Source organism: Electrophorus electricus, chromosome 17 (genome assembly GCF_041902795.1).
Source record: "Electrophorus electricus isolate QZ-2024a chromosome 17, ASM4190279v1, whole genome shotgun sequence".
Taxonomy (NCBI): Eukaryota; Metazoa; Chordata; class Actinopteri; order Gymnotiformes; family Gymnotidae; genus Electrophorus; species Electrophorus electricus.
Genome location: NC_137513.1, coordinates 20,842,637 through 20,855,891, shown reverse-complemented (window position 1 = coordinate 20,855,891; position 13,255 = coordinate 20,842,637). Strand labels below are relative to the sequence as shown.

The 13,255-nt window shown below is 38.7% G+C and overlaps 3 protein-coding genes and 1 long non-coding RNA gene across 4 annotated transcripts; 3 read left to right on the top strand and 1 right to left on the bottom strand.

Moving 5' to 3' along the window:
- The first annotated feature begins 45 nt into the window (after window positions 1-45).
- LOC145651781 (protocadherin Fat 4-like) lies at window positions 46-5,275 on the top strand. Its single transcript, XM_081699564.1, has 7 exons — window positions 46-2,579; window positions 2,733-2,780; window positions 2,911-3,212; window positions 3,421-3,506; window positions 3,680-3,859; window positions 4,826-5,043; window positions 5,180-5,275. Exons 1-6 carry the CDS (start codon window positions 1,433-1,435, stop codon window positions 4,833-4,835), a joined length of 1,773 nt encoding a protein of 590 aa, XP_081555690.1. The 5' UTR covers window positions 46-1,432; the 3' UTR covers window positions 4,836-5,043; window positions 5,180-5,275.
- Window positions 5,276-5,573: 298 nt separating this feature from the next.
- Window positions 5,574-7,133, top strand: LOC118242555 (uncharacterized). Its single transcript, XM_035534331.2, has 2 exons — window positions 5,574-6,638; window positions 6,910-7,133. The coding sequence occupies exons 1-2, from the start codon at window positions 5,579-5,581 to the stop codon at window positions 7,131-7,133; spliced, it is 1,284 nt and encodes a 427-aa protein (XP_035390224.1). The 5' UTR covers window positions 5,574-5,578.
- A 1,311-nt stretch (window positions 7,134-8,444) lies between these two features.
- Window positions 8,445-8,983, top strand: LOC145651788 (uncharacterized). The gene is made up of 3 exons (XR_014117762.1): window positions 8,445-8,513; window positions 8,613-8,714; window positions 8,845-8,983. It is a non-coding gene; the product is annotated as an uncharacterized LOC145651788 (long non-coding RNA).
- Window positions 8,984-10,669: 1,686 nt separating this feature from the next.
- Window positions 10,670-11,608, bottom strand: LOC118242556 (olfactory receptor 2AT4-like). Its single transcript, XM_035534332.1, has one exon. It carries the CDS (start codon window positions 11,606-11,608, stop codon window positions 10,670-10,672), a length of 939 nt encoding a protein of 312 aa, XP_035390225.1.
- Between the last annotated feature and the right edge of the window lie 1,647 nt (window positions 11,609-13,255).

Genomic DNA, 13,255 nt, shown 5'->3' with positions numbered 1-13,255 from the left:
CCAGACTGACATTTATTTTGAAGTAACACTGGAAAATTGATTTACCCCACATTTTTCAGAAAATCATGTTACATTCTCAGTCCCTGAAGATCTACCGCTGGGCTCAGTCATTGGGAAAGTTCAAGCCAGAGATGAAGACGATGGTGTAAATGGATTAGTTTCATACTCTTTTGAAAATGGAAATGGGAATGGATTGTTTTCCATAGGGCTTTTGTCAGGATTAATCAAGATAGTCAATCCCCTTGACTTCGAGAAGGTTGCAAATGATCAATTTCTTATCATTGCTAAGGATGGAGGTTGGTATTCTAAAACTGGGAAAATCATAGTCACAATAAACATTACAGATGTCAATGATAACCCACCAGTCTTTACATCCACTGAATACCTGGGCTTTATTTTTGAAAACTCTGTGATTGGATCAACAGTAATTCAGATAAGAGCCACTGATGAGGACTCTGGAAGTCATGCTCAGATAACATATCAGCTACTGTCTGGACATACAGAGTCCTTCTCTTTGGATTCCAGAAATGGCACCATTACCACTCTGGAAATATTTGATTTTGAGCAACAGCAGAGTTTTGAATTTACTGTCAAGGCCTCTAATCCAGATAATCAGTATTTATATGACATAGCACATGTTCACATTCAAGTTACAGATGTCAACGAATACATACCTTCTTTTCAGAGACATCTTTATAACTTTTCTGTGCTTGAGACTGTACCTCTACAAACTGAGATTGGACAGGTTGTGGCTATAGACCATGATCTTGGGTGTAATGGCCAGATTCTTTACTTAATTTTTGGTCAAGGTAAAAAGGCAGGCTTTGTAGTTGATGAAAGCAGTGGGAAAATATATACTTCCAAGGATTTGAAAAATCAGGGGCAGAATCATGCAGTGCTCCACATTCTTGCCACAAACAGAGGAAGCATTACTGGCTTCAATGCTGATGAAGCTCTTGTTCACATACATGTAATCGATAAAAATGATCCTCCAGAATTTGGATCTGTTTTCTACACAGCAGCTGTACGCGAAGATACCTCAGTTGGGACCTCTGTATTCAAAGTGAGTGCTTTGGACCAGGATGTAGTATTAAAATGGAGCAGGTTCTCCTATGACATTGAAGGTGGAAATGAAAATGAGTCATTCACTATTGATCCTATCAGTGGGACTATTAGAGTAAACCATCAGCTGGACAGAGAGCTATGGTCTCTTTATAACCTCACAGTCACTGCCACTGATGAAGGCTCTCCTCCTGTAACAGGCAGTACCATTATAGCTATTACCATCATTGACATAAATGATAATGCCCCTAAGCTTACATCCACAGAGGGCTATGTTAGGGAAAACCAGCCTCATGGCACATTAGTGGCCACACTGACAGCCACAGATGATGATCTCCCTCCAAACCAAGGCCCATTCACCTACTGGCTAATGAGGCCTGCCACGGGAAACAGTTTTACCCTCACATCTGATGGGGTTCTCTTCACTTCAAGACCACTTGATCGTGAACGCAACCCTCTTTTCTATGTACATGTGGTAATCCAAGATGCTGGTGAGCCTCCCTTGTCCTCCACAACTGTGTTTCATGTTAAAGTTTTAGATGAAAATGACAATCCACCAGTACAAAGAAACATCAATATTTTGGTCAAGTATTATGGCAATTCCTTCAATGGAGGGCTGATTGGTAATGTGAGACCAGACGATCTGGATGAATCGAATGTGTTCAATTGCAGTCTCATAAGCGGATCTGTGAGAATGTTTAGTTTTTCCTTTGGTATGTGTGACCTGTGGTCCTATCCATTTCAAGGCGAGGCAACATACAATATCACTGTAGAAACAAGTGACCAATTCCATCCACCAGTAAACAACAGCATCTATGTGAATTACAAAGGCTTCACTAATTTGTCATTGGACAACTGTGTCTTGTTCTATGTGCCTGTGTCAACTCCTGAGGACTTTTTGTCATTGAAGTATCTGAAGTTTGTCAAAGCACTTGATATCCTCTTTAATCTACAAGCATCTAAAACTCACGTATTTGGAATGAGGTTACAAGGAGATGAAATGCTTCTTCTAGCAGCAGTGAAAAGTTACAATGGACTATACCTGACTGGAGAAATGGCGAGTGTCATCTCGAGCATGCATAAGAAATTACTTGAAGCACAGAGCAATGTTAGCATCTCTCACATCACCAGTGACCCTTGCTCACTCAAACCCTGCAAAAATGGTGCTACTTGCAGCAAAAACATCCACATCAATCAGGATGTCACTGTGTTGGAGAGCTCGCGTCTTATATTCGTCTCCCCGCATTATGCTGAAGTGTATAACTGTACCTGCCTGATCGGATTCACTGGAACTAAGTGTGAGTCTGACATAGATGAATGTACAGAGAACCCTTGTGAAAATGGGGGAACCTGCTATAACAGCCCTGGAGGATTTTTCTGCCATTGTACGGAGGGTTTCTCAGGGCTTCGTTGCTCCACTGTTGATAACGAGTGTCAGACAGTAGTGTGTTCCAATGGTGGGACATGCTGGAACATTCAAGGAGGATTCTTCTGTGACTGCAGACCTGGTTATGAAGGTAAGTCAGTCTGTGTCTGGCTTTTTTTAGTCAAAAGTTGTTGTTTTTTAAAGCATAAAGGCGTCACAGGTTATTTAATTGTCTCTTTGAATTTTTTAGGAAGATTTTGTGACTTCATCATAGATCATTGTGCGTCATCTCCTTGTCATGTAGGCAACTGCTCAAACTTCTTAACTGGATACACTTGTCATTGTCCATTTGGTAAGATATACCAATGTAGTTTTACATAGACAATTCACAGACAATTCATAGACGATTAATTTTCATATCTGGCACTGTTGCAGCCAAGCAGTTACACTGACCATGCACTGAACACCCTGTTCTTCCTCAGGTGTTACAGGAGTTAACTGTGAAGAGCATAGCTATGGCTTTGAGGAGTTGTCCTATATGGAGTTTCCCCCTTTAGATGCAAGATACAACTTAATCTCTCTGGAGTTTGCAACTGTGATGCAGAATTCTTTGCTTTTATACAACCCGGGAGACCCATCAACTTCAGAGTTCCTTGCACTTGAGATTGTGGATGGAAGACTTCGCCTCTCCTATGACCTTGGGTCAGGGGTAACAAGGCTTGAGACAGGAAAACCAGTGGCTGATGGGAGCTTTCATAATATTACCATTAGGAGAACTGGAAATGTAGGTCATTCATCCTCATGCCAAATATTTATTGCATTTATTTCTGTCATTAAAGTCTGCACCATTTAACTAGACGTCTCCAACCTTATCTTTATAAGGGCTTGCGTCTGACCAAGCATTACTTGTTCCCAAACCGTAACAAAGTCAGAGACTTCTGGTCTATGCCATAGATAATTTTGCTCCTCTTAAGTGTTTGCATGTTTTGCAGATTGCTGCTCTAGAGGTAGACAGCTGCTCAGCTGATGAGACCAAAAACTTTTGTTTGGCACACAATGAAGGCATAGGAAGCCAGAGGTGGGATCACATATTACACCCAAGATCAAATATCATTTAAAATTTACTTGGTATTAGTTGTTTATGATGCTTATATAGTCTTAATTCATTCATTTTCCTAACAATTTTCTGTCTCACTGTTCAACCTAATACAACTGACTAAACCTATGAAACTTTGACATTTTTGCATGTAGGACTCTGGATGTTAGGACTAATAACCTTACACTGGGAGGCGTGAAGTCTATGGATGTAGTTTTACTGAGGCCATCTCAAGTCATGACTCATGACTTTGTTGGATGTGTGAGAAATATGAAAGTAAACGATGTCCAGCTTGATGCTTCAAAAGCCCTGGCATCTAGCAATATACTTGACAGGTAGGATTTGATTATAATGAATGACCTGAATTAAAAGTGTATGTTAAAGCCCTGTTAAAAATTTCAGACAGTAAAATAAAGTAAAGTGACAGACTGCAGTGCCTTTTAGAAAATTTAGAAGCCAGCTGAAGACTGTAAGAAATTTGGCAATGCAGAGTAAGGAGACTGTTGATTCTCAGATTCTAAATATTAATTTGGAGAATCTTCAGATCATTTTTTTCCATTAAGAGATGAAAGATGAGGCTGCTTGTCTAATACAGTCAGTGTAACAACATGGGAGTGTGATGAAGCTTACGAAGTAGGGGAGAGAGGAGGAGGAGAAAAAAGAGGGATAGATCGAGAGGGATGGATAGGGAGTGCATTTGATTAGATTCCGAAAGCCTCAGCTCAAAGAATCTGGTCACCTCCTGACCCTGGTGCCTGTTACCGCCCACTGGCCCACTGAGACACCAAGGCACAGAGATGTCCCGAAAATGTGAATTATGGAAGCACTTAATGTACACTTCAGATGTACATCTGTCAGACATAATGTAAATCAAAATCAGACACCACCAAAAATGAAGCAAGTATATTAGATATATATTAAAAAAATTGGCCTTAGTCTTATTATTTTTATGTGATACCCCTTTTCTGCATTTTATAGATGTCCATGGGTAGATGCTGCTCCTTGTAGAACCAATAAATGTCTGAATGGAGGGGTTTGGCAAGATCTCTGGTCCTATCACTATTGCCAGTGTGCCAAGAATTTCAGAGGAACCAAATGTGCTAGTTGTAATGCCAACTGTTTTTTCTCCTCTGTTTATTTTAATATAGTATAAAAAGATGTTCCAATCATTTCTTTGTATAAAAAAAATAAACCCCTTAACATGTTTTGTGTGTTAATTTAATATGATGTGAACATATAATCAACTGTAACATGCAATCCTTGTATGTGAATTAACAGATATGTGTCTGTGTATCTAATAGATATCGCTGAGGATCATGCATTATTTCTTAGTGAAGGGGCCTATGTTGAGTTTTTTGTCAAGGAAAGCTATATCAGAAACCAGCTGCTTCAGTTCTTTCTGGATGGAAAAAATGGAGTCATTTAAGGGTTTGTCAGTTTTGAAGTCAAATTCAGGACAATAAAAAAAACCTGTGTTTTCATTTTTTGTTGGGGCAGGACACTACAACTAAAACTTAAGGTAAGCAAATTGCCTTGGCTATAGTTGTACTTCTAGGGCAAATAAACTTTTTAAAAAAAATTTCGGTAGGACTGTAACATGTAAAGCTCTGAACATGATTTTACTTTGAATGCTGTTTGGGGTTTTCCCTTCTCAGATATCTGATGGGCAACCTCGCTATGTGTTCATGAATGTCACATCTGGGAAGCAGTGGGAACTTGCTGTGGATAAAGCGTGTCAGACGGTCGGTGGCATATCCTCCTTCTGCGCAGACACAGACAAGGTGCCAGTGTGCTTCTGGATGAGCTCCCCTTTGTGAACATCACTCACGCCATCATCAGCCAGGCTGTCTTCACAGTAGAGATGATCACATTGGGATCTGCCTTACTTTGTGGATTCTGAGAATATCCAGTTGGCCAGTTGGTGGGGTTAGGTTTGTAATTGCAAGCCTGTTTATAACCATGCCTTCTGCATGCATCTTTGTTTTTCAGGATTTGTAGGGTGTGTGGAGCACATCAAACTTAATGGACATGTCTTACATGTCTGACACAGTGAGATGGTGGACGCGAAGCCCAGTGCTTCTCTTTTCAAAAATGAATGTCAGACTGCAGACCACTGTGTCCTAACCCCTTGCGTTAAGGAAACCTGCCTTGCTCCATCTTGTATAGGTGGCGGTGACTGTATTTTGACACCTTCTGAAGACAGCTGGTGCATTTGTGTCAATAACGTCTCTGCTGCATCGTGTGGAGAATGCTCGCCTGCCACTGAGCACCGAGATGCTTGTGTTCAAACTTCAAAAAGTTCGCCCCTGTGGATCGTTGCTCTTGTACTTCCTGTAACCTTCATCGTGCTAATCTTGATTCTTTGCTTTGTCCTGAAGAGACAAGGGAAACACGGAAGCCACGCCTGCCGTACACCACCCACCAAACAGCTTGGCACGGACAATGTGGTTTTCAGTCTGGACCATGGTGACCGTAGTCATCAGGACATTAGCAGTGAGAGCAGCAAGCAGCCAGATCTGATAGTGGCAGGGGAACTGTTGCGAAGAGTTGAGAATTATAATCATAGCCATCGAACAGGGTTTAGAAGAAGCGAGCTGGAGTACTATGAGATTGATAGTACATACACAACCTGCTGCTCTAACATAGAGCTCCTGCAAAAAGACATAGATGGTCATTGCAATAACTCTAATAATTTACCATCATGGGGGAAAGGAAAAGCTTCACAAAAGGTGAACACTACTGGCCTTGAATCCTCTGATGTAAGACATTATAAATCTCATCTTAAGAGAAGTGTTGGTTGTAATGTGGACCGTCGGTGCAGGGACCATCGACTCCATCTCCTCTACAAGAAAAAACTTCCTGAGCTAGCCGAGGACCCTCGTTTTCTCTCGGAAGATGAGGTTAAGAGGCTGAGCAGCCTGCTAGATCAGGCCTCCTGTCCTTCCCAGGCATGCACTGGACTGCCCACTAATTTACCCAGAGCCTTCAGCTCTGCCAGGATGGCGGAGAACTCATCAGAGAGTCACAGCTCTTTCACATGCTCTGAGTATGAGTGCGAGAATGAACTCCACTTGATCAGTGCACAGGACAACAGGCGTGGCCCTGAGACTGAAGGTAGGGTGACTTTCACGTGTTATAATGTGAAAAAGATGAGCACTGTAAGAAGGGGGATCGATACTTATGGAAAAATATATCAGTCCCATTAATGTTTAGATTAGCTTTTTTGTCTTTGTTAATTAATTGTGTAATATTGTTAGCCAACAGGCTTTACCTATCAATATCAACTCAGCAGCTCATAAAGAAAGGCTACAGTTCAGTCTCTGAATTTGATCTGATCTTTGATCCAGTGCACCTCACCTCTCCTCACTTGCTTCCTGTGTTGTAGACTGGTCCAGAGGACAGCTCGTACTGGCCATCCCATCACCTTTTAGAGACATCGAGACCCCTTCAAATACAACATCCCCTGGATCTATCCAGCAGGGGAGGGGCCTCCTTAATTTAGGGGTCGGCTTTAATACCTACTCAGATGTTTTTGAGGACATAGCAAACCTAACTGTCATTCCAGATTGTGACTGCAACACTCACAGTGATGAAGAACAGATTATTTGAAAATGTATTTAGTACAATTATGTGGTTATATCAGATTATGAAGATTTGCATGCATAGAGTTTCTAATAAAGGTTAAACAAACATTTTACACTCTCTAATTTGGAGTTAAAGGAAGATTACATGAGAGACTCTAAAAGGTTAATTGTGTTTGTCAAGGTTGTGTCAACATTTTCCACTAAATTCTCATCATGGCAGTTTTGGTCCTTTGGAGAAATCTGAGCAGATCACATATTTTGATGTTCATTGCTGGTGGTGTAGTGCTATCTGCTGGCAGTGCTCTGAAAGTACGTTTGGCGTCGAAAGAATTGTCACAGGATTCATCAAAAGTTATGCATTCTGCAAAACTATAGTTGTATATATGCTGAATGATTTGACTTATTTGCCATAAGCATGTGAGCTTTTCAGATAATGACCCATTTTTATAAAGTCATTATAGTACAAGTTAATTTTAATCTATAATCTTTAAAATATGTTTTCAGTGTCTAGAAGAGAATCTCCTGTTCATGACTTATTTCCTTTACATTTTAATAACTTTAGAGCCAAAAATATGCCTAGGTGCTATATAGGCATAGAGTTTTTAGAAAATAAATCGTTAAGAATTTCCTGTAAATAAAATCTCTATATGACCTATTTTGGAGTTAAAATTATGAGAGACTTAAAAGGTGAATAGTATTGGTCAGATTGTGTGAAAATTTTCTTCAGGATTCTCATTGTGCAAGTTCTTGTCATTTGGAGAAGTCTGAGCAGGTCAAAGATATTTTGATGCTCATTACTGGTGGTGTAGTGCCATCTGCTGGCAGTGCTCTAAAAACATATGTGCCTTTGGAGGATGTTGAAATGCTGTTGTTTTATATTTATTTTTAATCTTTTACAAATTTTATTATTTTTTTTAAATAGTTTGAACTGTCAAGGTAATATTGTACAGGAAGTAGCTGCTTGATGCTCAGCCTTAATTTTTATATGGTGTAATTATGTAAAATGACCCTTACAATGTACAAAAAAAACCCCCAAAAAACCATACAGAGAAAAAAAAAATCTAACAATGTTAAATGCTTCATTCCCTCTACTGCTTCCCTGTAATGGTTCAGATTTAAAACACTGCTCACTTATAAAGCCATAACTGGACCAGCTGCCACATACCTAAAAGTACTAATGAATAGTTCTGCTCCACTCTGCCTTTGAGTCTCTAGTAGTGCAGCCATCATCCCTCAAAACTCAAAGAAGATGTACATCATGAGTCTTCTCTATCTTGGCCACCAGGTGGTGGAATTAACTTTTACTGGCTTTCCATACAGCTGAGTTACAGGCTGTGTTCCAATGGTGGGACATGCTGGAACATTCAAGGAGGATTCTTCTGTGACTGCAGACCTGGTTATGAAGGTAAGTCAGTCTGTGTCTGGCTTTTTTTAGTCAAAAGTTGTTGTTTTTTAAAGCATAAAGGCGTCACAGGTTATTTAATTGTCTCTTTGAATTTTTTAGGAAGATTTTGTGACTTCATCATAGATCATTGTGCGTCATCTCCTTGTCATGTAGGCAACTGCTCAAACTTCTTAACTGGATACACTTGTCATTGTCCATTTGGTAAGATATACCAATGTAGTTTTACATAGACAATTCACAGACAATTCATAGACGATTAATTTTCATATCTGGCACTGTTGCAGCCAAGCAGTTACACTGACCATGCACTGAACACCCTGTTCTTCCTCAGGTGTTACAGGAGTTAACTGTGAAGAGCATAGCTATGGCTTTGAGGAGTTGTCCTATATGGAGTTTCCCCCTTTAGATGCAAGATACAACTTAATCTCTCTGGAGTTTGCAACTGTGATGCAGAATTCTTTGCTTTTATACAAAAAAAACCCCCAAAAAACCATACAGAGAAAAAAAAAATCTAACAATGTTAAATGCTTCATTCCCTCTACTGCTTCCCTGTAATGGTTCAGATTTAAAACACTGCTCACTTATAAAGCCATAACTGGACCAGCTGCCACATACCTAAAAGTACTAATGAATAGTTCTGCTCCACTCTGCCTTTGAGTCTCTAGTAGTGCAGCCATCATCCCTCAAAACTCAAAGAAGATGTACATCATGAGTCTTCTCTATCTTGGCCACCAGGTGGTGGAATTAACTTTTACTGGCTTTCCATACAGCTGAGTTACAGGCTGTGTTTAAATGAAGGCTGAAGATGTATCTGTTCACTGAGTCACTAAGCTTTTACAAACACCCCTTTACTGTCTTCCACTTTAGCCAGGGCGTTAATCTGTTAGTATTCTTAACATTGACCTATCTATCCTCAAAGGAGGAAATATATTTAACAGCAACTACAAAGCACTTCTGTAAGTTGATCTGGACAAGGGCATCGACTGACTGCTGTACGCGTATCAATTATCTTCAAAAGATGAATCTAAAAGTTGTAAACATTACAAAAATGTAAATGTATATATATGGTGAAAGGTTTGTTTTGCTTGCCAGAAAGATGTGACATTTTCAGATCATGACCCACTGGCCAATGGCCCAAGTTAATTCTAATGTTATTTGAATGTAATAATTAAAAATATAGTTAAGTGATAGTGTTTAAAAATGTGTTGTCTAAAAAATGATTTGTTCAGGACACATTTGACATAAGTTTTAATAACTTCAGAGCCAAAACGTTTGTCTAGATTAATAAAATATTTTCTGCAAATATCCAATAGAAAAACACTTAAAACACGAAGTATGAATTAGCAACAAAAGTAGCTTTCTTTATAGTTAGCTACTAATTTAAAAATAACTTTCTTTATAGTTAGTTACTAATTTAAAAGGAACTTGCACCCATTTCCAAACTTAGAATACCAATTTACTTACTTTTACACTTTTATGCCTCTTTACAATATGACATCAATGGTATTAAACAATAAGATTTTAACGTGAAAAAAAAGAAATTAATATAGCACTCACATATATAGTTTGAAATAGCAAATTTAAAGATGTAAGATATAACTGATCATTTACTACAAATTATCCTGCTCCATCAATCAATCAATCAATCAAACAAACAAAAAAACACATGAGAGAGACAGACAGAGAGAGGGATAAAGAGAGAGAGAGAGTGAGCACAGGAACAGATGAACAGTTAACAGATTTGCAGTATTGTCTGCAGGTCATGATTTTTTACAACACGTATGGCTTCAATAATAGTTAGGCCAAAATGTACAAATGTGTTGAAAACAAGCACTGGGACACTGGTATAGCCCTACTAAACATATACTTTCTATTTGTTCCTGTAGAAAGTACATATCATTTTTATGTTACTGTAGGGTTCAACATGGCTTCAGTCCTTAATATTAAAAATGATTGATCATTAATTTATATCACTCAAATACTGTTTATTAAATGAATATATCTCTCACCCAATATAAAATAGCATGTACAAATTTACAGATTTACTATTCACATGTTACTGATCAGTGATTATGTGCCCTCAAACTATTAAACAAGCAACCAGAAAAACATGCTACTTTAAGACAATATTCCCTGTGTTTATGTAACAGGCCCATCTACTCACAGCTGTCTTTTCTTAATTTTTTTATTAGTGTGTCTTTAATATCTTTTGTCTTAAAGCAGTATATGAATGGATTGATAAGAGCAGGGAACAGACTGTATATCATTGTCATCATACTGCGGATGTCTGTTCCAAAATCAAAGCCGATAATATATGCCAAATATGCAAAGCTTCTAGGTAGATAGTACAGGCAAATTATGAACAACTGAGGAGTACATGTTAGAAAGACTTTGTGTCTTCCCTCTTTACTTGGGATTTTCATCACTGAAATAATAATTGCCACATATGAATACATAATAAAAAATAAAGGACCCCATAGTACTGTCATAGCAACTGAAGTAGAAATGGTTTTTATGGTTGTTGTGTCTGCACAAGCCAGTCTGATTATTGAGAAATGATCACAGTAGCACTGAGCTATAATGTTTGGTCCACAATAAATCACACTAAGGGCCTGGCCAACAATTACACTTAGCTGAATGAGGTTAGCTATCCAAACCAGTAAGCAAAGTATGGCAATAGTGGAGTTATTAATTAGTGCTGTGTATCTGAGTGGTTTGCATATAGCAATCAATCTGTCAAGGGCCATTAATGCCATAAAAAATGAACTGCAAGCTCCTAGATAATGGACTAAATACATTTGTGTAAAACAAACTTTAAATGGCGTGATATTATTTGACAACCAGTACTTAGAAATAATTCTTGGAAGAATTGTAGTCCCAAATCCTAAATCTACTGCTGCAAGATTACAGAAGATAATGTACGTTGCCTTTTGAAGACTTCTTTCACATGCTACAAATACAATAATGAAAACATTCCCAGCTGCCAGTATCAGATATGTAATGAAAAAACAAACTGCTACCAGTGAATAATACTGAACAGAGAGTCCTGGAAAGCCTTGGAGGACAAACTCATGGATGTTGATTGTGCTGTTCATCTCACAAAAAAAGGAGCAACATGCATTTTACACATCTACATAGAATATACACAAAATATCTTATTTTCGATAAATAGTGAATTAAGTGAAATACTGTCCTCATTTACAGTACAATATAACCACGATTTGTGAGATACTGAAACATACCTTGTTTAAATTATGCTCTGTGCTCTGGTAGTGTTAGCCCTGCACCTACATGGTAGGGGGTAAGCCAGGCTGCAGCTTTAAAACATGTTTTTTGGAGGAACATTAAAAGATTTGATATTAGATATTGTTTTTGTAAACATTTGGGTGCTACCGCTCTTTCAATAGCTTGGCTGTGGTTTAGCAGCATTTAATACTTAGTGCAACTAAACTGTTTAACTTCCAGATGGGATGCTAAATCAACACAAGTGGGAGCTGAGCTAGACTTTATTATGCTGGATGCGTGTAGGCCTAATTTCTCAGGACACTGCCAGAGTAAAAATCTAAATATAATTTCTGCCTTTATATATACATGTTACATAGCACCACACATGACTTTAAATGGACTATTACAAATAGAGATGTTTTAAACGTACCCTCTTCAATGGCAATGAAAATATTAAATAATATTAATAACAGTAAACTTTATAATAATAATAATAATAATAACACACGATATGAAATCAATACGGAATTTAACTGGTAGCCATTGCAGAGCAGAGAGAATGGGAGCAAAGTGCTCAAATGTTTTGGTTTGATCGAGAACTCTGGATGCTGCATTCTGGACCAACCGGAGCTTATTTAGTGATTTACTGGAACAGTCATCTAGAAGAGCACTGCGGTAGTCCAGCCGAGAGGTTATGAAAGCATGGATGAGTATCTTTAAGGGATAATATCATTCATCGTCTGGCAATATCGCGTAGGTGGAAAAAACTTCTGATGACATTACATATGTGTGCATCAAATGAGATATTGGAATCAAAGATTTTTACTTGCCATTTCTTGCCATCCAACATTTAACTCCCTTTACACATTCTTCTATTTTGTTAAGATTGGAAGGGTCATTTGGTTTATCTGATAATAAAGCTGGATATCATCAACATAGGAATGAAAGCTGATGCCATACTTGCAGATTATGGTACCGAGCGATAGTATGTAGAGGAAGACAATGGAAGGCCAAGCACTAACCTTTGTGGGACACCATATTTAACCTTAGTAAGATTGGATGATTCCTTATTCAGAAAGATAAATTGAGAGGTTAATGCCTGCAATGTTATCATAGGCACAATACTTTCTCATAGGCCCCAGTTGTAGGCTGCTCCCGTGTGCCTTCTTTTTTGCATTTCCTCACCAGCATGTAATGTAATTACAATAATGGGGATTGGGAACTTTTGGTATTCAAGATGGCCATGGAGGAATGGAGACAATGTCTGCAAGGAGTCAAACACCAAATCCACTTTTCCATTTCAGTGGAGATTGAAACTGCCATCTGGAATGCACACCAGGCATGTAGTTTGTGTGCATGGGCTACCCATGGACAAGGTGTCAGTCTGAGGTTTGTCAACCAGTTTTGTGTGGCCTTTTACTGGCTGCTGGAGGCATCAAATCAGTGAAATGACTAGACAGAGAGGGTCCACTAACACCTCAATTGGACCCTACAATGTGTGGCCTTGAGGTTTGTGC

Excerpts from the sequence above, each read along its gene's own strand:
- LOC118242556 (XM_035534332.1), bottom strand. The coding sequence starts at position 11,608 with ATGAACAGCACAATCAACATCCATGAGTTTGTCCTCCAAGGCTTTCCA.
- LOC145651781 (XM_081699564.1), top strand. The coding sequence starts at position 1,433 with ATGAGGCCTGCCACGGGAAACAGTTTTACCCTCACATCTGATGGGGTT. Across the intron at positions 2,580-2,732 it reads CTGCAGACCTGGTTATGAAG|GCAACTGCTCAAACTTCTTA; the intron begins GTAAGTCAGTCT and ends CTTGTCATGTAG. Across the intron at positions 3,213-3,420 it reads CCATTAGGAGAACTGGAAAT|ATTGCTGCTCTAGAGGTAGA; the intron begins GTAGGTCATTCA and ends CATGTTTTGCAG.
- LOC118242555 (XM_035534331.2), top strand. The coding sequence starts at position 5,579 with ATGGTGGACGCGAAGCCCAGTGCTTCTCTTTTCAAAAATGAATGTCAG. Across the intron at positions 6,639-6,909 it reads GCGTGGCCCTGAGACTGAAG|ACTGGTCCAGAGGACAGCTC; the intron begins GTAGGGTGACTT and ends CCTGTGTTGTAG.